The sequence below is a fragment of the Leuciscus leuciscus genome (genome assembly GCF_965113295.1).
Source record: "Leuciscus leuciscus genome assembly, chromosome: 15".
NCBI classification, from domain to species: Eukaryota; Metazoa; Chordata; class Actinopteri; order Cypriniformes; family Leuciscidae; genus Leuciscus; species Leuciscus leuciscus.
This window is the reverse complement of record NC_138739.1, coordinates 10654628-10679548: the sequence shown is the minus strand read 5'-3', so window position 1 is coordinate 10679548 and position 24921 is coordinate 10654628. Positions and strand designations below refer to the sequence as shown.

At 39.9% G+C, this 24921-nt stretch overlaps 3 protein-coding genes across 13 annotated transcripts in view; 1 reads left to right on the top strand and 2 right to left on the bottom strand.

The window, feature by feature from the left end:
- The window catches only part of LOC309476219 (uncharacterized protein), a 169890-nt gene that overhangs the window by 76581 nt on the left and 68388 nt on the right, over nt 1-24921 (bottom strand). The window lies entirely within an intron of this gene.
- Nucleotides 1-24921, top strand: part of LOC309476022 (uncharacterized protein) — a 157047-nt gene that overhangs the window by 90073 nt on the left and 42053 nt on the right. The gene's annotated exons all lie outside the window — the stretch shown is intronic.
- Nucleotides 9970-19137, bottom strand: LOC309476781 (SLAM family member 5-like). 3 transcript variants are annotated; one of them, XM_082139936.1, is made up of 6 exons: nt 18920-19137; nt 18126-18464; nt 14416-14700; nt 13725-13784; nt 13337-13506; nt 9970-11012 (listed from the first exon to the last, which is right to left on the bottom strand). In XM_082139936.1, exons 1-5 carry the CDS (start codon nt 18966-18968, stop codon nt 13367-13369), a joined length of 873 nt encoding a protein of 290 aa, XP_081996062.1. In that variant the 5' UTR covers nt 18969-19137; the 3' UTR covers nt 9970-11012; nt 13337-13366. The 3 variants fall into 3 exon arrangements, 2 of the variants coding, with proteins under 2 accessions (XP_081996062.1, XP_081996061.1); XR_014198360.1 differs by lacking the exon at nt 9970-11012 and having other exon boundaries at nt 13152-13506; nt 13906-14700; nt 18920-19135; XM_082139935.1 differs by lacking the exon at nt 9970-11012 and having other exon boundaries at nt 13152-13506; nt 18920-19136.

Genomic DNA, 24921 nt, shown 5'->3' with positions numbered 1-24921 from the left:
GTATGAATCCTCCCTCACAGTATTTGACAACAACCCACAAATTGCATAAAAAAATATTTGTTGAATTTAATAAATAATGTTATCATAAGTGGTTGCACACAATTGATTTTAGCTACATTTAAACAAATGCATTAAGTTGAACTAAAATTGATTAAGTTCAACTTAATGCATTTGTTTAAATGTAGCTAAAATCAATTATGTGCAACCACTTATGATAACATTATTTATTAAATTCAACGAATATTTTTTTTCAGTGTGTGTTGGTTGTACTTGTTCATCTAACCCCTGAAATAACTTTTCTTTGTGGCAGATAGTATTATTTTATTTATTTTAAAGGGATAGTTCATCATTTACTCACCCTCGAGTTGTTCCAAACCTGTATGAGTTTCTTTGTTCTGCTGAACAGAAAGGAAGATATTTGGATGAATGTTTGTAATCAAACAGATCTCGGTCCCCATTGACTTCCATAGTAGGAAAAAAATATACTATGGTAGTCAATGGGGACTGAGATCTGTTTGATTACGAACATTCTTCCAAATATCTTCCTTTGTGTTCAGCAGAACAAAGAAACTCATACAGGTTTGGAACAACTTGAGGGTGAGTAAATGATGACAGAATTTTCATTTTTGGGTGAACTATCCCTTTAAGTTCTATATCACATTTAATTATTAAATTGACCTTTGAGACTGTTGTTGTTGCTTCCTTTCTGTCCACTGAGTTTAGTTTATTCCCTGTTTCAGTCTCCATGTAATCTCTCTCTTGTAATCTCTCACTTATTAGTTACCTACATTCACCTTTAGATTATTTCTTTGTTTTGTGCTGTGTATTTATACCCCCTTTTAAGTTAATTTCGTAGAGATGACCACTAAATCTAATGATCTAAAGACAATAGAAGCAATTACCCCCCAAATTGTATAAACAACACATGGTCACAAGAACTAAGACTCTAAACATTCACACAAAGTTCAAATCTCAGTAGGAAGATCAAAGACTAACAAAACCCCTGACTATTTCAATATTTAGACAGCTGACTTACAGCTGACTTGCATTAAAGAGGAGAGAACTTGATTAGAAGAGGAAAAAAAAACCCACAAATGGTTAATTGTTAATACAGTGTCTTTTAAAACAATATCCCCACAATCTGTTATCATCAATGTGGACGTTGTGGTGCTTTGTGGTTTTGTTTAATAAATATATATTGCTGCATTTAGATCCTTGCCTCAAATCTCTGCTTTGCCTGCACCAACTCGTGACAGAATAACAGACCACAACATTGGAGCTGGCATTAGTCACCAAATATCCTGAGCACCAGCTACTCTCTCGTCACAAAATGGCCGTCCACTTGAGGGTAATGTTGAGGAGTTTCTCGAGCCTTGGAACAAAAGCACTCTCAAGGTCTGTGTCTGGAGTTGGCTGGATGAGTCCCTGTTTGTACTGATGCCTGAAGGAGAAACGACCTGACTCTTGTACATAGAGTATGCATTGTGTCTGAGTGGATCCTACCTTACTGTTGGTGAAGTGGAAGAGGACAACATCACCACAATCAATGTTCCCTCTAAGCTGCACGCGCGCGCGGCCGCGCAGGCCAATCGAAGTGGCCGCGCAATAGATTTTTCAGACCGCGCAAACGATTTTTTTTTTCAGGGGTTAAACATCTGAGCATCAAAGGCGATGCAGGCTAGGTAATAAACATTTAAAATACTGACATGTGACAACCAAGCTGGATGTACGTTAGAATGTTTACACACCGTAAAACTTCAAATAATAGCCGAGTCCCTAATAGACGTCTATTTTACACGCCTGGTGTGGATACAGGTTTGGATAAATAAAGGCCGGTCTCTAATAGAGGCCCGGTCTGTTTTTTAGTTTCGGGTTGTATTTAATCTTCTAAAACCCGTCAGATCGTCGGTTTAAGCCAGTTCTATGGTGCAGATTTGCGCATGCAAGAGAGCCCTGCGCATCTGGGCGGGAGCCTTGTTATACTTTCGCCTGGCTCCGCAGCGCGAGTCTCCGCAGACTGCGCGCGCACCTCCCCAAACGGACGAGGCGTTTATACTTGACGCGCTCGCCGTTGTACTATTCTTTGAAACGACAGGGGGCGACTCGAGTAATTGTCCTCTAAACCATCAGGAATCAGCAGTGAGAAGAAGAAGCTATACACACGTGACAACGTTTATTTTAGTAGACACCACTGTTACCACACAAAAAAAAGAATCGTGTAAAACCCAGTAAACCCTGAGATTATTACTCGTGACAATAAAACAAAATATATGGATATGAGAATGTGTAGGCTACAATATAAATAAATTAACGATCTCTTACATATTTTCTAATTTCACTAAACATTTCATTGTTTCATGAACATTTTTATTAAACATGGACTTTTATGTTCATTAAAAATACTTTTTATGCTATTGTATGCTCATTTTTTAAATGTAAGCAACTCATTTAGACGTGCAAACTGGGTGCCGGTGTGGTGAGAAGTTCGAGCTCGGCCAGATTCGGCTCGAAGTCGTTCATCTTCGGATGCGGCGCCGCGCGCGTTGTTACAAAAAATGTCGCGCACACCGCCAGGCGAAATTGGGTCTTGCGAACCCAACGCGCACGACCGCCCACACCGCAATGACGTCACTTTTGCCGCGCGCACCTTCGCGCTCGTGCGGACGCGTCGAGTATAAACCAGGCTTAAGGCCAATTTATACTTCTGCGTCGAGTGTACGCCGTAGTGTACGTCGTAGGCTACGCACGTAGGCGACGCCGTCGTGAGCATTTATACTTCTGCGAATGTCTGTGTTGCTCTGCAGTTACACCGCCAAAACGCTAGTTGGCGCGGGTGGGTTTTAATGTTCCACTGTGTTTACATTCCTCGCGGCTGTTTTGAGTTTAGGTTTCTACGAGCAATGGCGACTGAAGGAGTCATACAGATGGCTGTATTTCCGCACTTCTTCAAGCAATCTCTCGGTCACTTGGTCTATTTCCATGGCTCTTCACTGATCTTCGGAATTTAAAAATGGCGGGCGGGCGGTGCAGAGTGCAGAAGATCATTCCGGGAATGCATAGGATGCTATCCAGCCGACCAATCACAGATCTTGCGGTCCGCGTCGCCGCGACGCAGTTAAATTTTTGAGGAGGTGCGCGTCAGGGTACGGCGAAGGGTACGACGTATGGTACACGTCAATGCGTATGCTACGCCGTACCTTCTACGCGCACCCGACGCAGAAGTATAAATTGGCCTTTACGGTGCGTGTCCACTACAGCGGCAATTGTCCGCTGAGTGCCGCTGGCAACGCTGTAACGTCTCCGCTTTGGGGTGTGTCTGTTGCGAGTGTGTTTAATCTAAGTTTTTTTCAACACACGGACAGTATAATCATCAGCGATGCACGCGATTACATTTAGAAATAGACAAGCTTTTGTTTCCAAATGCACCAAGCAAAGATATCCTTTCAATTGTATAAACTTTTATAAAACCAGTCAATATAATCACAATAAACACATCCAAAATAAAATCTTTAACATAATATAACAACTGCACAACGTCTAATTTGTAATCAAAATGATTTACGCACTAAATCTAGCATAAACTCCGGCACAATTTTCATATTTTTAAACTCTAAAGACAGACGTCACATCCCGAACCTCACAGCAATTGGCTGCCGACCGCGTTTTTCGCTTGATATTTGCATAAAGTCGAGAACTGCCCAACCTTTTGACGCTCTCGGTCGCTCTCAACGCTTTCTCCGGTCCGCTGTCAATCCCAAAATGCACTGCGCGAGCGTGAAGCTCAACTTCCATAGGAATGAATTGAAAACGCTCGCTCCGCTCCGCTCGCAACGCGCCAGTGGAAACGCACCGTTAAGCGCAAGCAAGGCAGGCAGAGAGAGTAGCGCCGCGCCGCGTCGCGTCTATGACAACTCGAGGTATCACACACCGGACTAGAAGCGCCGCGTCGCGTCCATGACTATTCGAGGTATCGCACACCGGACGAGAAGCGCCGCGTCGCGTCCATGACAACTCGAGGTATCGCAGACCGCACCGGACGCGCACTTTGTCAGTTTATGGCCAGCAATATATAGTTATGTTTAAGGACATTGTGGAATTAAGATCATGTCTGTACTAGGCTATATGATTGTACTGTACAAATACAATCGTTGCTAAGTCTGCAGTCTGAATTCACTTTACCTCAGAGCGTCCGTTTACTGAATGAATTGAGAATATCACCTGAAAATCCGATAACATCAGCAGTGTCCATTCAACCAGCTGATTTCTGTAAATGCATGTCAAACTAAATGTATATTGCAGCACAGGGTGAAGTTTCATTAAATTAAAGGCCTGTCTCATATAGACGCCTGTCTCAAATACAAGCCGGTGCAGTTCGGCGATTGGGGAAAATAAAAGCCCGGGCTATTATTTGAAGTTTTACGGTACGCATACATATCCTTTAGGCCAGTGGTTCTCAAACTTTTTACACCAAGTAAGTTACCACCTCAGAAAATATTTGGCTCTCCAAGCTCACATAATGGCCAATATTAAAATACAGTAGCATAGTATTTAGCTACAGTTATGCACAGCTCAAAAACTAGGCAGTTTTATTTATAATAAGAATATTTATTGTTGTCAGACACTTTAAACATTGTAACAACACAGTTTTAAAATCAACACTGTTCTGCTTACATACAGGTACTTTTTTTAATGATTAAATTCAAATGTATTGCATCTAAAAGTGAAATAAAAACTTGAACTTAAGCTTAAATATCCCCATAAGTTGGGGATATTTTGGGAATATTAATTTATTTTTATCAATCAATAAATTCCACTAGAAACAAACTTTGTTGTATTATTTTAATTTAATACTGTGAAGCTGCTTTAATACAATCTGTATTGTGAAAAGCGCTATACAAATATACTTGACTTGACTTAAACTGACTGGTAAAACACCATCTTTAAAATGTTCCCAAAGTCCAACCATTATAAAGGATATTGAATAAATATCAACCTTGTAGACATATTGATGCATTTGCTGACATCTCTTTGAATCCCCTATGGCTAACGCAGGCTCGTGGTCATTTTCGGCAGGTCGTGTGGTTGCGAATTGCTCACAGTACTGAAATGTGCGCTCAGAAAAAAAAAAAATTTGCTCAGTGCTGAAAAAAATTAGAGGGAACATTGACCACAATCCACTCTCGTTCTTTGAGTGCCATCAATCTCCATTCCAGAATTCTTTCCTGATCCATCCCCACCTTCATCACACACCTGCTTCAGACCCTAAGCCAGAAAAAGGGCCGCCATTGACCCTGAGACAGTGCAGCAAACTGCCATGAAACCTGAGTTGGCATTTGCCACATTGTCTGTCCCGGGGCAGCCACTTATTAATCTAAACACCCTGGAATGGGTTCTCAATCTCTCCTTCCCCATTGGTCCTGCCTTACTTGTTAGATATCATGATTCAAACAAGTTGCCAGGCTTACACTTTCTCCTCCACTGCTCCTTTTCAGCCTCTTGTGCCTTCCTCAGCTGGCCCTCCCCAGTCCCCCTAAATCATTTGAATATGTACCATTTAGCGGTAAATAGCCTAAGGTACAAATATGTACCTTTTAGCTTTTGTAACTTAGGGTATCGCCCCAGTGACAGCTTTGTACCTTTTATATGAGACTGCATCAACTTCTGGTTAACCCTGGTACTCCATCCCTCGGTCTTCCATCTTCCTGGCTCTGCCCTGGACTGCACTGCCTAACGCTCCACCATTGGACTTCATTCTACCGGCTTTTCCACGGCATCCAATTCACCCTTTCGCAGGGAGCTTAATTGACAGGGGATCTGACCAATCATAATCCGCCATTTTGTCCGACAAAGCAGTCAGGAGAGATAGCAGATTAACATGGGAGGATTTGAACTTGAAAAACGGAGTGTATGACGCCTTTCCGCGGTTTAAAACAACATTCCTTCTTATGTTCATTCATGTTTATTTGATGCTTTAAATGAACTAGAAGGAAGAGATGATCGATTCACGAGCAGCTTTAACTGATACTGATACAGCGATCTGTCAGACACATTTAAGAGCCACGAAACGGTATGTATCGTTTAAATTTCTTTTAAAAAATGACCAAATTTGAAAGGTGAGACTTTGTTTAATATGTTTAATATCAAAAGTAACCGTCTGTCCTGTCTGTCAGTGTGTTGTCAGTCTCCTCTCTGCTCCGCAATGTATTTTTCACTGCGTGAGAACATGGTGTGTCGTGAGAGCAGCATAGCTTGTCGGACATAGCGACAGTAACTAAGGGGGGTGGGTCTTTGCGAAGGGTCAATTGCGCCAGCTCCTCCATGGTCTCTTTGGCGGTCTCCAACTCTGCCTGTTCCTCTTTGGACTCCTCTCTAGGGATCTGGCCCTCCTTCCCCTTGATAGTGATCACCTACTCCCACCACTTCAATGCAGTTTGTTTATGGCACCAGCAGCTGCCTAGCGGGAGGGGGAGAGGAGTCACATCTCGTATGTGTTCTTTGAATTTTGTTCATTCCCTGCATTTAGTCATATATCAGATTTTTTTTTTTTTTTCAAAGTTACTCAATCTGTTTACTTGTTTTTAGTTCCTCTATTTGTCCTGTGTATTTATACCCCCAGTTATTGGTCTTTTGTCGTGGGTATTGGTTGGTTGGTTGGTTGGTTTGATGGTTGGTTGGTTTGCATTGTGCCCCAGAGGGTTTTTCTTTTGTTGAATAAATACTGTATATACTCCTACATTAAGATCCGCGGCTCAAATGTCTCCTTTGCCTGCACCAACTTAAGTCACTTTCCACAATTCTGGTTGGTGACTAGTGAACATGTTTGTGAAGCAGAAGCTGTTTGTTCACCACATTTCTCATCACAAAAAGATCAGACCACAGGAGGTTTCACTTTGACTCACAAACTGAGCTGATGGAAGTGAAAAACATTTATTTTACTCCAGTCCGAAACATTTTGTAGGTCTTGTGTTTATATGTTTTTGCACTTAAGTTAATCATTAATTTAAACTATGTGTTCTGTTATTTGCTTTGATAATATTTCCTTATAATATATTGGAAATTCACAAATTCACAACCAGTGTACAATAAAAATGTATTGTTTTGTCATTCCTCTAGTGCTTTGGCAAAAAAAAATAAAAAAAATAATTGTATTTACATCCTGGATCCATTTACATTACTGTATCTGTTTAGACAGTAATTTATTTAGTAGCCTACCATTTAGCTTTTTTGTGTTTATTATCTAATATGAATACATCAGAAAATAAAGCTAGCGCAAGTTCTGCCAGGGAGACTCAATCATTTACGTCACTAATTGCCTCTTCAACTACCCATTCATTTTCTTGCTGTAGCATAAAAGGGCAGCACTTACTCATATCTGAGTCCGCAGATGCTGTTGCTCCAGCCACCACCTTCCTCCCCACCACCACTAAGACGGATCTTCTCCTCCACCCCACTAAATGGGCTCTCCTCTCCAACCTGAAGTCTTCAAGACGCCCTTCCATCCACCCCACCACCACCAGATGGCCCCCCTTCATCGCCTCGGGGGGTGAGCGGCGCCCCTGCCTTCATCTTCAGTCAGCAGTCGCTGATTCAATACCCCTGGAATTCGAGTCATGAACGGGGCCTCCGCCAAAGAATTTGATTGCTTGCTGAGCTCATTAATAAATGTCTATGCTACAGCATTAATTCTCCCGAGTCTTTCTGGTAGAATTATATCTTGATAACTGTCTGGATGACATTTTAAGATAAACTTATTTAAGAATGAAGCTAATGTAAGCAAATGAAGTCGCTTCATTCTTTATGAAAGATGGTAAAAAAATATAGAGGCTCAAGTCACCTCACTAGTTTCGTGTTGTCAGACCTTAAAGCGACTCAGTGTGGGCGATCTGTGTGCGTGACATCTGAGACTGAGACTACTCACATAGAGGGGAACTGTTTTGCAGACTATTTTAAAGACTGCTGAACTACTGGATTAATGCAGCAATTTCTCGGGCTGATTAAAATAGTTAATTGCTTTGAATTAAGACTAAAGCAAGAAGTGATGTCTTACACAGAATATATAATAACTCACCAACCAGACACCACAAGCAGAACAAAACAAACATGCAAACCATTTTCAGATAACAGCACTATGTGAACACTTCTGTGACAGACAGATTGTAAACGAACATGACAGTGTTAAACTTATATTACAGTAATGTAGTGTTGCATGTGAAATCTCCTCCACCGGATTTGGCGACCAGCCCAGATATTCTTGGGTGAAGAATGGACCAGATAATATTGCATGTGCTGGTTTTAAATGCCTTACACTGTTAATAATGGGAGATAACAATTAATATATTATATAAAAAAATATATATATATATATTTTGTACCTTTTAGTTGCATGTCAATTTCAATTAAGTTGGCCTCTGTCATGTGACTCTTGTTTGGTGTTTCTCTGTTGATGGTGTGCTGCGTCAGCCTCTGGGTGGTTTCCAGCGCGACTGCGTCACTCTATCTTGGTCACAAGCCACTTCCTTTATTTTTCTTACTTAACTCTTGTAAAAGGTCTAGATTTTTAGATTCAGGAAGAGACAGGCATATAATATTCTCTTCCTTGATTATATTATCTCAAGGTCTCTCTGATCTCTACCGTACCCCCTAGGCCTACAGTTCAGATAATAACCAAGTATACCTGTGTTTTGTGTTAGTCTTGAGTTCAGTGCACCACCGCTGGCTCTTCGCCCTCAGAGAACAGCTGTACCTGCTCATGCACTCTCACGGCCCAGTCTGTTGCAACCGGTTGGCAACCTTGACTGACTTTGTAGAGTCTGTCGGAATATCGCTATACAGATCTATCTTTTTCAGACAGTCATCTGATACCCCAAATGGATTCTAACTCTACAACAATGAACAGACTGAGACAACACTATCAGAGTTTGAGGGCAGTCCACACTCTCAGTTTATCTCTTGCAGAGGCAAAAGCTAAACACACTCTTATGCCAGCTTAGAAGTTCCATGGGCCAGATACACAATTACATTTTAAGGCTTACCCTGTCTTTGCTCAGTAAATCTCTCTTCTATAAGAATATCAGTGCCTTCTCTGATCTTCTGAGGTTGTGGTTTTGTAGCTGGCTTCCGCTTGCTGCTTGTTTGCTCTCTCTTTCTCTCCAAAAGATCTTCCACACGAGAGCCCTAAAGGCCGTGATTCTATAATTCCTAATGATGCACAGTATGTCTACATTTACGCACATGCTGCTAACTTGCGTTAACATATTTCCTGCATGCTTTAATTGTTACATTACTTGCATCAATTGCTTTATTTACCTGCGTCAAAACATTTCCTGTCTGTGTCAATGGCATTAGCAATACACCAATTTTGTTTACTGTATATTTTATCAGATTTCTACCTTTCTAGACATTTTATTCTTGAATGTCTTTATATTTGACAGTTAGCCTACACACAACAATGCTCTTGTCCCCCAGAACCCATATTCACCCACACACATAATGCAACAAACGTCATTTTTGCAGGATGTGGTCTAGACGTATGTGCACAGTATCTTATCACCTTATGTAAAACTCAGGGCCACAGGGGAATTTCCTAGATCCTTAATTTTCTGCTTTTTAATATATATTTTCTTATACTTTAGATCTATATATAGTTGTTTGGAAGAGAACACTCCATGTCTCATGCCAATAGTTCAATGGATGTGTTTGTGTCCATTCATTGAATCACATTCACAGTTTTCTATGCAGGAAAAACAACACTCTGAAAATGTCTGTGGGTGTTGTGTGCTTTGCTGACATATATGTTTTTGCATTGTGGTTAAAAACTGTATTTATACTATTATAGACTATAGCTATGGCAATTATCAGCTGCTTTGTTAAAAAAAAAAAAAAAGAAAGAAAAGAAAAGTAGGCTGAAATCCAACCTGAATGATGACAACACAGAATAACGTACAACCACTAGTGATCATCAAATCCTTTTAACAGTTTATTAGATAGACTTTATGTTTAAGTCTACCACTTTTTTTCACAAAACCTTTGTTGAAATTCTTTGAAGTTCAAGTATTAGCATTATAAACACTGAATTAATACCAACATATGAAATTAAATTAAGGACATGCCTTAGAAAAAAATATGAATGTTGGACAATAAATAACAGGAATTAACAGCTTGACAGTAAACTGTTTTTGCAGTATGTCTTATATTAATGTCCGTTGAAGCAACACTATGAAAAAGAAAAAGCCAATTAGGGGATAACAGACACAGTGATGCATCATTTATAAGATCATCATGTTTGTAGCGTGATCCAGGGGATTTAAACTAACAATATATATATTTCAGACCTAGTGGAGTAAAAGTAAATGTGTAAAGTTGCACAAAATGGAAATACTCAATAAAGTAGGCTAAAAAAAAATGACGTACTGAATGGTTGGATTCCACAAACATAAAACGTTTACTGTAGGTGTCATAAAATTGACTGATGACTTAATTTGCGTTCATTTATTCCAATATGACTTCTCTTTCGTTGTCATTCTGTTTGTTTCTGTGTATCTGTGCTGTTGAGTTGGCATTTTCACTCCAAAATGGCGGCCGTGCTACCGAAGCGCCACCTGGTGGCAGTTACCAAAAAAGCATCAGAGTTTCGCCTCTTGTCTTCTTTACTCTTTGGTAGTATGTCCCAAAGCTTGCCTACTCTTTTGCTACTCTCAAAAGTTTGTACTTTTTCTTCACAAAAAGAGTACATACTTTTAGGGAGAAGTAGGCGAATTGGGACGCAGCATGTGGTTCTGGTGTTTGTGATGGTCAGAGATCCAGTCTGATGATCCAGCTTCAGTCTGTCTCTGAATCTCCCATCAGGAACATCAGATGTGGAGAACTTTTCTATGTCTTTATCGAATCGAGCTATTGGAGTATTTTGATGTCCAAACCTCCATCTTCTATCTGTATTTCAGTAACAGTAGATTTTAGAGTGACTGAATCTCCCTCCATCACTGAACTCTCCCCTGCATCATCACCAAACACACCTGAAGAACAAACATAGGAACAGTTTATCAGTCACACAAGTTAATAATTTTCATTTATTAATGATGCAACTGCAGTTCATTAGAGCTCCACACAAATAACGTGTGTGGAAGAAATTTAATATGTTCTTTATGTTTGCATTTAATAATATTTATAGAATCTTAGAAATATGATGGTTATTAGATTAGTGTCGATACATATCCTTATGCATGTATGTGTACTGTATCTCCTTGTATATGACCTGACAAAAGTTAATGTGTGACTAAGTGTATGACCGAGACAGAGGGTCTGCATTCAAGGGTATAATATGATTATAATATGATTAATTATGAGTATAATATGATTAATATGATAGGCAAATCTAAACAATGTATTAGTTATGGCTGAGAGATATCTTTTTTTTTTTTCATAGAGTTGCATTAATGGACATTAATATAAGACATACTGCAAGCTGTTTACTGTCAAGCTGTTAATTCCTGTTATTTATTGTCCAACATTCATATTTTTTCAATCATAGGTGGTATTAATTCAGGGTTTTATAATGCTAATACTTGGACTTCAAAGAATTTCAACAACGGTTTTGTGAAAAAAAAGTGGTAGACTTAAACATAAAGTCTATCAAATAAACTGTTAAAAGGATTTGATGATCAGTTGTCATCATTCAGGTTGGATTTCAGGCAACTTTTTTTTTTTTTTTTTTTAAACAAAGCAGCTGATAATTGCCATAGCGATAGTGAAAAGTTAGTGGACTGCCGAGTCGCTTTCACCCCAAAATGGCGGAGGGTAGGGCTGCTGCTGGGGGCTGGTGTTGCAATGGCACTTTTATTGGCTTTCACTCCTTGTCAATATAAGTTCTTTGCATGCGTCTCCATATTCCTCTGGCAGTATAACTTATATATATATAAAGTTTACACGTATAATATAAGCCCGCAGCTCTTCATTTAGATCTCACTACTGATTCACACCGACATCGCTGACAATGACATTGTTCAGATACTGTTGCACAATTGAAATGAAAAATTGTTATTATCTACCATACAGATGAAAAAAATATATAGTTTAAAAAAATATAAGAAAATACAGACTTGTTTTAGACAGATGCTTGAGCACAGCTGATTTCATGCTGAACTTTTTGAGTCATTTGAATTTATATTGTTACAGTTTAACATTACAGAATATTATTACTGTAATTTAGTTTTGCTAAAGTTAAAATAACTATGTCCTAAAAGTATGTAGGCTTACTATTTTTGTGAAGAAAAAGTACTTTTGAGTGTGTAGCAGAAGAAAGGGCAAGAGACATACTTCATCAAAAACATAGCTGTTTTTTCATGCTATGATACTCTCTCATTTATCTTACTGTGTTACTGTATGGGGCCAAGCCTCCCAGACAACAGTCAAACCCATCATATCATTATACAAACAAGCACTGAAAATAATGGATCAGAAACCAAATATGTGGCATCACTGTTTGATTGTACAGAAATATAAGCTTTTAAATTTTGATAGTTTTATTAAGTTCTCTTTTCTTAAGCTGATTTTTAAATGCACAAATAATCTAGCTCCAGCCGTACTCTGTCCTTTTGTGACAAAAATAAACACAAGGAGAGTGGCCACTAGGAGAGCAGCGGGTGGCAACTGCATAGCAGAGGGGCGCAAAACCACTTTTGGCCAGTCAAGTTTTTCAGTGATAGGGACCCATTTTTGGAATGATTTACCAACGGAAATAAAAACAGAAACCGACCTGAAAACATTTAATAGAAAGGTGAAACACTGGCTGAAAGAAATTCAAATATGTGGACATTGAGTCATTTTTGTTGTAATGTATTTTCTGTGCTGGATGTGATGTGTTGTTTTGTGTAATGTGGTCGGGATTGTGTAAAATGTTAATGTTAATGTTAGTGTTTATAATGTATTGTCGCATGATTGTGTAATTTACACTGTAGTTTTTTACAAATTATATATTTGGTATATGTTTTTAGAAAGGCCTGACCAGGGACTGGGGTTGCAAATTAGCCTATTGGCTAGAAACCTTTTATGCAACACATTTACACATTTTGTTATGGCTTTGTCTATGATAATTATGTATGTAATAATGTGCGCTGCATTGTCCCTGACAAATAAATTAATAATAATAATAAAAAATCATAATTGCGTCTTTAACGGGCCTCTTTATTTACGTTCATCCTGTTAAATTGTGGTTTATTTTTTCATATAAAAAAAAACAACAACTTTTTTTATAAACTTTAAAATTCTATTCGCATCCACACATCAAAGCTTTTTTTGTTTTTCTTTGATAACTGTTTTTGAATTTAAATCTTTGATTTACAGATTAAAATTCCAAGTTATGTCACAATATTTATGATGTCAGTTTCTCATCTCCTCCTCTTGTGGATCTGATGTCATAAATCAGAACAGCCACAGTAGCCACGCCCACCAGTGCAGAGGCGACCAATCGGATCACAGCTTCAGTAAAACCGCAACAGTGGACGTGGACTTCTGAAAAAAAGGCGATTTTCAACAAGACGACTTTAGTTTCTGTCAGGAACTCCAAACTGCACAAATATACAGGTACTGTTAATGTGATAAAAACAGTCCCAATTTTAAAAAAATAATTAAAACATGGGGGAATTTCTTTGTTGATTACACAGTGTGAATCACCAGAAAGTTTCATTGTATGGAATAAACAATCACATATATCAACAGTGCTGTCGTACCTGCACATGTGTGACAGAGTTGAGTTGAGTTTGGTTGTGAAGTAGGCTGACCGTCCAGTTCTGTAATGATAAAGAAAGAAGTGAACGTATCAGTCTGATCTTCAACAGAATACAGAGATCAGGTCAGTAAATACACACATCTACCAACCGTGCTGTGGTACTGTTGGAGATTTTCCTTTACCTCATGTAAAAGTCTGTATTTCTGTGTCTCAGTCAAAACCCAGGTTAAATCAGGATACATCAGGTCAAATTAGGTCAAGTGGTCTGTGAGGATGAAAGAGTACCTAACAAGCTCAGAGAGAAGATGTGTATGGGTAACTGATAAGATGGTACTAAAAACGTCAATTAAAAATGATGGATGGTATGACAACACTGCAGGTGCATTGAATCATGTGACCAAAGATGTTCTAGAAAATGGGTATGACCAAAGATTTTTCCACCAATAGAATAATGTCTCCGGGAAAGATGATGCTAATGGTAGCGAGATCTTGATAGCTGATTGGCTACCTAGTGATAAGAAAAGGTATAAGAACTGAGGTTTGACCATTGCAAATGAGATGTCCAGATGGCCAGCTGGCATCTCACTTTGTTGCCTGTCAATAAAGTTACTTCTTCTGACACCTGGAACTTCGACTCTTAAGAGATTTCTTCGAGACCCGATTTGAGGACTTAGAATTTGCTACAACAGTACCTGCACATGTGTGACAGAGTGTGTTGATGTCCAGATGTGTGGTCTGGTTGCTGATGGGATTGTTCAGCACACAGCTGTAGGTGTTTTTATCCTGATATTCCACCTCCAGAGGTAGAGAGAGACTGATGCTGAGATCACACACACTGATGCTGGACAATACACTGATTCCTTTGTACCAGGAGAGAGTCGCATCACACACATTCAACACTGATGAACACACCAATGAACATGATGATGATGATGAAGAAGAACAATCTCTTGTAATGTTAGGAACAGGAAGATAGGCTGGAAAACACAGGAGAAAAGGCATACATATGGAAATGTTTAAACATTTGATAGTTAATTAAAGGGATAGTTCACCCAAAAATGACTTCTTTTCTTCAGTAGAAGAGTAAAGAAGTTTTTAGCTGAAACCGGGGTCCTCTGTGATCCATTTAAAAGTACCGGTCATCACAATATTCACTGCAGACCCTGCATACATACATCATTATGTGACAGGAAGGCTGTAGATTACAGGTTAATATGTTGTAAATAATGTTCAGTACCGATGTTTTTGTTTCTTAAGACCTCAATGTATCGCCAGGAGACACAGGTATTAATTTTGTTTTGTCTGCATATGTTTTTTTTTATCTTAAAGTGATGGCACACATTGGCTTTCATTATACACTCACCTAAAGTATTATTAGGAACACCATACTAATACTGTGTTTGACCCCCTTTCGCCTTCAGAACTGCCTTAATTCTACGTGGCATTGATTCAACAAGGTGCTGAAAGCATTCTTTAGATATGTTGGCCCATATTGATAGGATGGCATCTTGCAGTTGATGGAGATTTGTGGGATGCACATCCAGGGCACGAAGCTCCCGTTCCACCACATCCCAAAGATGCTCTATTGGGTTGAGATCTGGTGACTGTGGGGGCCATTTTAGTACAGTGAACTCATTGTCATGTTCAGGAAACCAATTTGAAATGATTCGAGCTTTGTGACATGGTGTATTATCCTGCTGGAAGTAGCCATCAGAGGATGGGTACATGGTGGTCATAAAGGGATGGACATGGTCAGAAACAATGCTCAGGTAGGCCGTGGCATTTAAACGGTGCCCAATTGGCACTAAGGGGCCTAAAGTGTGCCAAGAAAACATCCCCCACACCATTACACCACCACCACCAGCCTGCACAGTGGTAACAAGGCATGATGGATACATGTTCTCATTCTGTTTACGCCAAATTCTGACTCTACCATCTGAATGTCTCAACAGAGATCGAGACTCATCAGACCAGGCAACATTTTTCCAGTCTTCAACTGTCCAGTTTTGGTGAGCTCGTGCAAATTGTAGCCTCTTTTTTCTATTTGTAGTGGAGATGAGTGGTACCCAGTGGGGTCTTCTGCTGTTGTAGCCAATCCGCCTCAAGGTTGTGCGTGTTGTGGCTTCACAAATGCTTTGGTGCCTCGGTTGTAACGAGTGATTATTTCAGTCAAAGTTGCTCTTCTATCAGCTTGAATCAGTCGGCCCATTCTCCTCTGACATCTAGCATCAACAAGGCATTTTGGCCCACAGGACTGCCGCATACTGGATGTTTTTCCCTTTTCACACCATTCTTTGTAAACCCTAGAAATGGTTGTGCGTGAAAATCCCAGTAACTGAGCAGATTGTGAAATACTCAGACCGGCCCGTCTGGCACCAGCAACCATGCCACGCTCAAAATTGCTTAAATCACCTTTCTTTCCCATTCTGACATTCAGTTTGGAGTTCAGGAGATTGTCTTGACCAGGACCACACCCCTAAATGCATTGAAGCAACTGCCATGTGATTGGTTGATTAGATAATTGCATTAAAGGTGCCTTGTGTAAAAATAAATAAATTCATACTCCACATTCCATAACAGATGGGGGCAGTATACCTCCAGAAAGTGAGTTGGTCTACTCTAGAGTATGAATATCTTCAAGCTACTCCCCTTCACCTTTACCAGTGAAAATGTTCATATTCGTTTTGTTCATATTACATTTTTTATTGTTAGTTTGAATTACATTAATTTGACAGACAGCATTCGCTGATGTTGACCAAGCTAGCGCCAACGTAACCAGAGCTTCCAACTCTCACGCATTAACCGTGAGACACACGCAAACACTTTTCACACGCTCTCACCCCACACATCAATTTTCTCACGCACAGAAAAATCGCGAAGCAAAGAGGACACGGATACCGACAGACTAGACAGAGCAGGTTAGTTATGATATAAAAAAATCTCAGCTCTCAGATTCTGTCAATTTTATCACGCAATTCAAACAATAAATACCGTTTTGGCACTTGTAAATGTTACACGACAGATCCCTAGCGCACGTAAACCGAACATCTCTACTAGCTAATAATAGTAAAAAAACACGAACACTGAAAGATACAGTAACGTTAGGCTACAACTTACCAAAATCCATTCCTCATACATAATATCGACCAATCAGTGTTTTTTATCAGCGTGAAGAGGTCAATAACACAGCTGGAGAACAATTATGTCAGATTTACCTCAGGAAAGCCATTTAATATACATAATATAGGTCTGTATATAGGTCACATAGCACAATCTCTATTGCTCTTTTTTTCTTGCCAACTACGTGTTGGCAAGAAAAAAAAGAGCAATAGAGATTGTGCTATGTGTACTATATTACAATACTGTATTTATGAACGTTATATACGTTTATCGATCAGCCTTCGATACATTTCTATGTTATAACTTCCCGAAAATCTACACAAACATATAAAACAAACTTCTAACGAACTACTAACAGCATCTTACTTACCAATCCAAAAGAAATGTTGCAAGTTAGGAGTCAAACCTCATTTCTTTCATGTCCATTAGTTGTCTCCAGCGATGGAAAGCAGTGCCAATGTTTACTCTGGTTCTGTTCCTTTTTTATCAGATTTTATTTGAATGTAGTAGTGGGCTGTAGGCTACTTTCCACACGACTGACATCAGGTTCAAGTACGCCCACAAGCCGTGCGAGTTATTCGTGTATTGCATGTTTGGCTGGTGGTGGTTATGTTGCCGGCATACCGCCTCCCATGGCCAAAACTGGTATTACGACACCTGTCGGGCCGTGGCTAGTAATGCTAAAGCTAATTTAGGTTGATATCTCTGCAGCACTATAACTTGACATTTTTTTAATGACATCATCGCCCTTATTTCTTCTCATTCTTTTGATGCGTGTAGCTCATTTTTTGGATATTTTTACCTCAATTTTTACACATGGCAACTTTAATGAGAAATTGAACAGGTGTTCCTAATAATCCTTTAGGTGAGTGTATGTAGATCACAGAGGAACGCGGTTTCAACTAAAAAAATTCTTAACTGCTGAACAAAAAAAAAGTCTACATCCTAGATGACCTTAATTAACAGCACATTTTCAATTTGGGGTGAACTATCCCTTTAAGAATAATTGAAGGACAGAACAAATTATCTCTCCTTGTCACGGTTTGGGTGGCTTTAGAAAGCGCATGATGAAGGCAATGGTGAATGATATAAAGTCTTTAATAAAATGACAACCTCAGATGGTACACGACCCCGTTCATACAAAAAATAAGTGACGAGGACTGAACAGAACAGGGAGTATAAATACACATAGTAACTGAGGACACTAAACATAGCAACTAATGAGAACTAATACAGATATGACAGAAACTACTAAACAGAACATGATTGTGACTCTACTCACCGTAGACAGAAACACTGAATGTTTTTGATGACCGCTTCGCTCCACTTATCTGTAGTTTATAATCTCCAGCATGTTCAGTTGTGGTGTTTGTGATGGTCAGAGATCCAGTTTGATGATCCAGCTTCAGTCTGTCTCTGAATCTCCCATCAGGAACATCATCAAATGTTGAGAAGATTTGCTGTTCTACACTGATTTTAGCTATCAGTGAGTTTTCAGCTCCGAATTTCCACATTATGTCGTCGTCTTCACGTATTTTAGTATCATCAGTGCTTAGAGTGACAGAATCTCCCTCCATCACTGACACTGACTGTATTTCATTTGTTTCAGAAGCAAAGACACCTGAAGAACATGAACAGATTAAATCTCATTTTGGTTAATAATGCCTGAAGTCAGTTGTAATTTGTAATGTTAGAACTGAAGAACATCCAGAAAATGATTTTATGTGACTTTTGTAGGCCCATTTGTTCATAATTATTGCAAATTTAGAATACAACTAATAATAATAATACTTTTAACATCTGCAAGATGAATAAATGTAATGTAATGAAACAATCTTTAAAATTTAAATATTTTTTGACTGCAAAACAAATAAATAAATAATAATAATAATAATAATAATAATTCTATGACTGTGGGACCATGTGCACCTAAACTGGCAAATCACAAACACCGACCTGATTCTGAAGCAGATCTCATACAATATGTTTGACTTGATTAATCTGTGAAGAACTACAAATTAAAATGATCTTAGCTTGTTACTGATATTAAGCCATAAAAATGCATTTATAACTTACCGATCAGTCTCCACCAACACAAACAGAGCAAAACAAACATGTGAAACATTTTCTTCAGTAGTCCAGTGGAAAGTCTGATCTAACAAAACTATCTGCTGAAAACACTCAGTCTGTTCGTATGGTGTGTGAATCCTCCCATGACAGATTTTGACCCTCCTAGTTCTCATAAACACATGCACGCACACACACACACACACACACACACACACACACACACACACACACACACACACACACACACACGTACGTGTCCGGTTTGTTATCTTTGTGGGGACTCTAGGCTTAATAATTTTTATACTGTACTAACTGTGTATTATCTCCCCTTTCACTAACCCTACCCTTAAACCTACCCACCACACACAATACTTTCTACATTTCAAATACTGTTTAGTATGCCGTTTGGCACACTAAAAATACTTAAGCCGTTTTTTTTTTTTATGAGGAAGTGTCCTCATAAAGCATGTTTACGTTGTAATAGCCATGCCATTATACACATTTGTGTCCCCATAAACCAACCTAACCCGTAACCCCCCGCCTTTTACCAGTTTTGATAAAGTGTGACACTAGCAGCTCATCTGAGTCAAACTGAAACCTGCTGTAGTTTGAGTTCTATAGAAATGTGGTTTGACCTGTTGGTTGGTGAAACAACTTGTGCATTGGCATTCAGTGGAAGTGTGTTTTAGTTTGTTGGTGAAGAGCTTCCTCCTGCTGTTATGAACCTCAAAGTCACAGTCTGACTTACCCGCTAGACCAAACTGCTTTAAAGTACTGAATCAATCCATCAAAACATGTATGAAAACAATCAAATTAATGTTACAGGTCATACGAGATTATTACCCACCGTGCACCACTGACAGCAGATATTATCACAAACTAATAATAATTATGCCAGCCAGTGTCCAGTCAAAATGCTTGAGGTAAGTTTAATCCATTTATTTATATCGAGATTTTAACCAAAGAGAGAAAAGAAAAAGAAAAAGAAAATTGACAAAGCCACCGGTAACACTTTATATTACGACCCGCAAACAACTGCGTAAGTAAACCGAAATTACGGTGTACGTTTCTGTAATTATAGTGTACTTCCGTGTAGGTATAAGGGAACAATATGTTAACTTTTGGGTACTAAAGGGTATACCAGATATACAAGCAAATTATTTATAATGTAATTATTTTAAAACTAACAGGTACCTATTATTTTAAAGCTGCCGTCGGCAAAATTTTTTTGATCAAATTCAGTGAAATTGACACTATAATCCGACAGAACAACATAAATAAGGTGGTTTTAGAAAAAAACCCGAGCTTCTAACTCCACCTGGAGCGTAGGGTGACCACCTGGCTATTGCTCTGTTGCAGGTCAGCAGACCTGATTTTGCGGGACAATGCGGGACACGAGGGAGAGAAATTACTATTATTATACTAGGTGAATAAATATTGATTTTTTTTATTAGATGTCTTTTTGCAGTGATGTTAACATGTTTTAAATTGCTAATAGGGTTTATAAAAATGTTAATGACGGCGCTGACCGGCGCTGTGAACGTCACTATATTAATATGTAATATCAGTAAAAAATAATTTTAACAGCACGTGTCTATTCAAAACAAATAATTAAGTGAAAATAATAATCCAATCGATCGCTAAAAAGCACATTTCCAAATAAGCACATAAATTCCATTAGGAAAGACTAGAAAGATTAAATGCGTTCTTACCGGATTCAGTGCATCTTGAATTTATATTTTTTGTCTGATCTGGCAGCTTCGAGTAGGGCCTTCTCATTCATTATGTGTCTGTAGAACTCCTGGCAGGTGTAGCTGTAGTTCACTTTCACCAGGAGGACTTTTTATGAGGTCCACAGTTGCGCGGTTCCTTGTCTCTGTCCACGCAGCAGTCATGAGAGAAAACACCCTCTCCACGAACGCGTTGGTGACAGGAATGCTCAAAGCCAAAGATACCAGAGCTGTTATGTTTGGGGCACGGACGTGCTTCAACAGAACTGTCCACTTAGATGCAACAGGATTTGTTGTTGTTGCGATTTCCTTTATGTGCGGCATAAGAACACAGAATTCATCATACAACTGGTTCATGTCCAGTTTTAAGCTCATTTTTAATGCTTCAGCTGCTCCACGGAGGTCTTGGAAGCTAAATTCCCTCTTGATAGCCAGGCATGAGATGTGCTTTAGGTAGTTGCCATCAGTGAAATCAAACCACTTGTGTAGGTAAGCAAGCGCTCTTTCATAGAACATAAGAAAGTCCTGCTCTATAACAGCAACCTGTGCGGTGGGAAACTTTTGCAGGAGAGTACTGGTCTCGAATCCAAAGAATCGATCATTTTTCCTTTGCTCTAGTTTCAATTTGAGATTGGTCATTAACTTGAAAAGTTCACACACAGTTGTCTCGTCTCCCTCAACTTTAAGCACAGCGTCGAAAAAAACTTTGAGGCTATTTTGCAAAAACAACAAGTATGCCTGGAGTTCACAGGGCACGTCTTCTCCATCCTCACAATTTGCGAGCAATTTCCAAAGTGCTGATGGACAGCGCTCTTCTCCAAGAGATAAAAAATAGCTTTTGACAGCTGGCCAGGAGTCGTGCAGACGTTTGACAGCAGGCCACAAACTTAGCCACCGTGTCGGCACATTCTTGTAAAGAGCCGTGTACTCCTCGTCCACAAACTCAAACACTTCCTTTAATTCTTGCACACGTTTAGCTGAAGACGAAAAGTGGTTGCAAACTTTTGTGACTATGTTCTCAATGTCAATTCTCAGCTTATCGCCTGCATACCTCCCACAGTTGTGCAGAAAATGGGCCACGCAGTTGGCCTTGATAATTGATGCATTCTTGTCCGTCAGTTTTTTATACACAGAGTTATGCACACCATAATTGACGCTGGCGTTATCAGCCGAGTATGCAGAGATCCGTTCTAACCCCAGATTTCTCTCCTCGAGCCTTGAAACGACCTGGTTGAAAATCGCATCAGAGTTTTCATTGCAATCATCATAAAAGTCCAACAGTTTGTTCTGCACTCCTAGGTCGGGTGTGTAATATCTTAATGCTAACGGGAATAACTTGGTTGTTCCATGGTTTGATGCATCAGACGCAATGGAAAAGTGTGGAAGAGAATCCGGTCTATCTGCAATCATTGGCGTATTTAACTGTTTCAAGCATGTTTCTAAAGATGCTGGTGCAAGCACACCTGTAACAATAGTTACAGAAACTCTTCGTTCTTCCACAAGCCAGCTTCTTTGCTATTTCTGAATCGGGGAAAATGACTGGGGCTAGTTTAGTAGTACAGTCGCCTGACCTATACGATAAACCATGCTGCACATTATGGTAGACACTTGTCACTTCAGCTGCTGTGATTTTATTTTGGTTCCCATCTTTCGGTGGAGAGAAAAAACTTGTCATGCTAGCGTTAGCATTTCTTTGTTGTGCATTTCTCTTGTGACTTTCCCCATCTCCGTGCTTCCTTACATCCCCCTCACCTCCATGTGTGATGGTGAAACTTCGGTGGCATACACTGCAATCTCCTTTCTTAAAGACCCACTCCGATGAAAATCATGTTTTTCTAGGTGTTAACATGTTCTTGTGGCATTTTTCTTATGCTAGAGGACATATCTTGAGAAAAATAAGCTCAAAGTTGTATTTCTGAGTATTTCTGCATTCAAATGGCTGTGAATCAGTAGCAGACGCTAAAATGCCGGCTAAAATAGACTGGAGTTGTGACGTAGTAACTCCACTGGGCGGGGCCCGCCCGGTCGGTCAGGTTCTGAGGAGTAGAGAAGACGATGGCGGATCAATACCTATGTGCGGTAGCGGGTTGCAATGCTAAGAGGAGAGATATTGGTATTAGCTTTCATGCTTTACCAAAACATGTTGCTGTGAGAGATGAATGGATTACGTTCCAGGGTTCCAGACTGCGACCATTTTTTGAGAATGTGCGAGTTAAAATTTTATGTGGTCGCATTTGTGCGAGTGCATGGTCATGTACTACTCAGTTAAATTCACGCATGAATTTTCCTGCATTGAACTTGTTTTAGCGCCCGCCAAAGTGATTTTTTGTCCCGCCAAAGTCTTATTTGATCGGTGAGTAATGTAGATGAACTGCTGCGCTTGTGACAGGACATGTTTATAACTGAAAGAACGAGCAGAGAGAGAGACCCGGACGCGCGCGCGCGCACTCTCTGTCTTCGGAGCCAGGCGAAAATGTAAACAAGACCTCACCGTCTCCAAACTAAGCGCTGTCTTGCTCTCTCTCCCTCGCACATATTAATCAAAATAAATCGACACGGCGGTAAAAGGTCGGAAGACCAAAGTTTCGTGTGGAGCATTCGGAGATTTTTTTTTCTTTTTCTGAATTGCCGCTGGGTGTGAATTGTGCTTAAAAAGTTGCCTTATCTTCTCTGAAAAGCGTTCCGGACATTCAGCTGACATAAAACAACACTTTAATTAAACGAAAAAAACTATCCAGTGATGAAATGTTTTCTGTGTTGACAGAAAGAAAGAAAGACAGAAAGAGGCTGTTGCTGCCTATGTATCTCGCTTCAGCCAACGGCTCCGCCCACAACGCAGAGGCGAATTGCTAATGAGCTACTGCCGCTCTGCTGAAGCGAAGTCCCAGAAAACGGCACAGGTTTTGTGATTTTGGCTAAAAACGGCATAATCATCATTTAAAGACCACTGAGAATGTTTAAAAATAAATCAAAATATGATCGGAGTGGGACTTTAAGGCCTGTTCACACCGGGACGAATTTTGCGCGCGATATTCGCCGACGTTTAACGCCTCGTGACTAAACAAAGGGCGCCAATGTGAGTGTGCACACCGACGCGAAAAACGCCACGCGTAAAAGCGTCATTTTTTAAAAAACGCCTCGGGTTCGTTTTTTTGGTTTGACGCGCCGCGTCAAAAACTATCCGACCAATGAGATTGGCGCTTTTGCTCACGTGTCTGGAGCTTCTGAAGTTACAGTAAAACACAACTTGGGGGCGCTCAAACACAAAACGGTCTTGCCGAGCACACATACGTAACGGCGAAGAAGATATACGCCAAGCAGCGTCTACACTGCTGAGAAGAAATAAGACGAGGAAGATGCAAGGCAAGATGAATGTATAGCTGCTGGTCTCGTTGGTGTCGGAACATAAAGAACTATATGACAAACGCGACAGCGGAGTATTTCTGTTTTACATTAAGCGCCATCTAATGTCAGGGAATGAATTTGCATGTTCACTCGGCTCATCGTCAGCGAAAATCGTTTGGGTGTGAACACAAAAAACGCGTTGAAAAACGCTGGCGAATAACGCGCGCCGATATTCGTCCCGGTGTGTACGGCCCTTTAGGGTCACCTGTGACTGGTTTTAACCATGTATATTTTTTCTCCCATTCCTTATTATACGAACAAAGACGCTTTTTCTTCTCGGGAGCTCCGGATAGATCCATTTTTCTGTTAAGGTTTTTTTTTTTTTTTTTTTTGTCTGTGTGGGTTTTTTTTTTTCTCAGTGTTTATTTTCCCGCTCTGGCTATAACCAATAATAACGGCTGCATTGCGCATGTTCAGTGTTTTCTTATTAACTTTTTTTATTGTAGAATTGTCATTTAAAGGACGATGAAATAAAATGACGAAGACAAAATTAAAATGCGGGACACTGCTTATGACTTGCGGGACGCGGGACAAAGCTTCACATTTCGGGACTGTCCCGGTGGTCACTCTACTGGAGCGTGTTATTTTGTTTTGCAAAAATCCACCGTCCCGGATCATCGGGTCTAATCAGCGCAGGGGGGTGTGATATCTGACTGTCAATCACAAGTCGTGCACGCACACGCCACAGATCCCCTCTCCCTCGCGCAGACGCGGACGTTACAATATCACATGCACACGACACGCCTGAAGTTCGCCTGAAGTTTGTACGAAGCGTGATGGCAGAGAGAAAATCTACTCACAAGCTTCCAGTTCCTCGGTTATTGCTATCTATGGATAGATTAGCCAGGGCAGCCTACCTCCGAGTCCATGGTG

Excerpts from the sequence above, each read along its gene's own strand:
- LOC309476781 (XM_082139936.1), bottom strand. The coding sequence starts at position 18,968 with ATGTTTCACATGTTTGTTTTGCTCTGTTTGTGTTGGTGGAGACTGATC. Across the intron at positions 14,701-18,125 it reads ATTCAGTGTTTCTGTCTACG|CCTATCTTCCTGTTCCTAAC; the intron begins GTGAGTAGAGTC and ends TGTGTTTTCCAG. Across the intron at positions 13,785-14,415 it reads ACTCTGTCACACATGTGCAG|AACTGGACGGTCAGCCTACT; the intron begins GTACTGTTGTAG and ends TTATCATTACAG.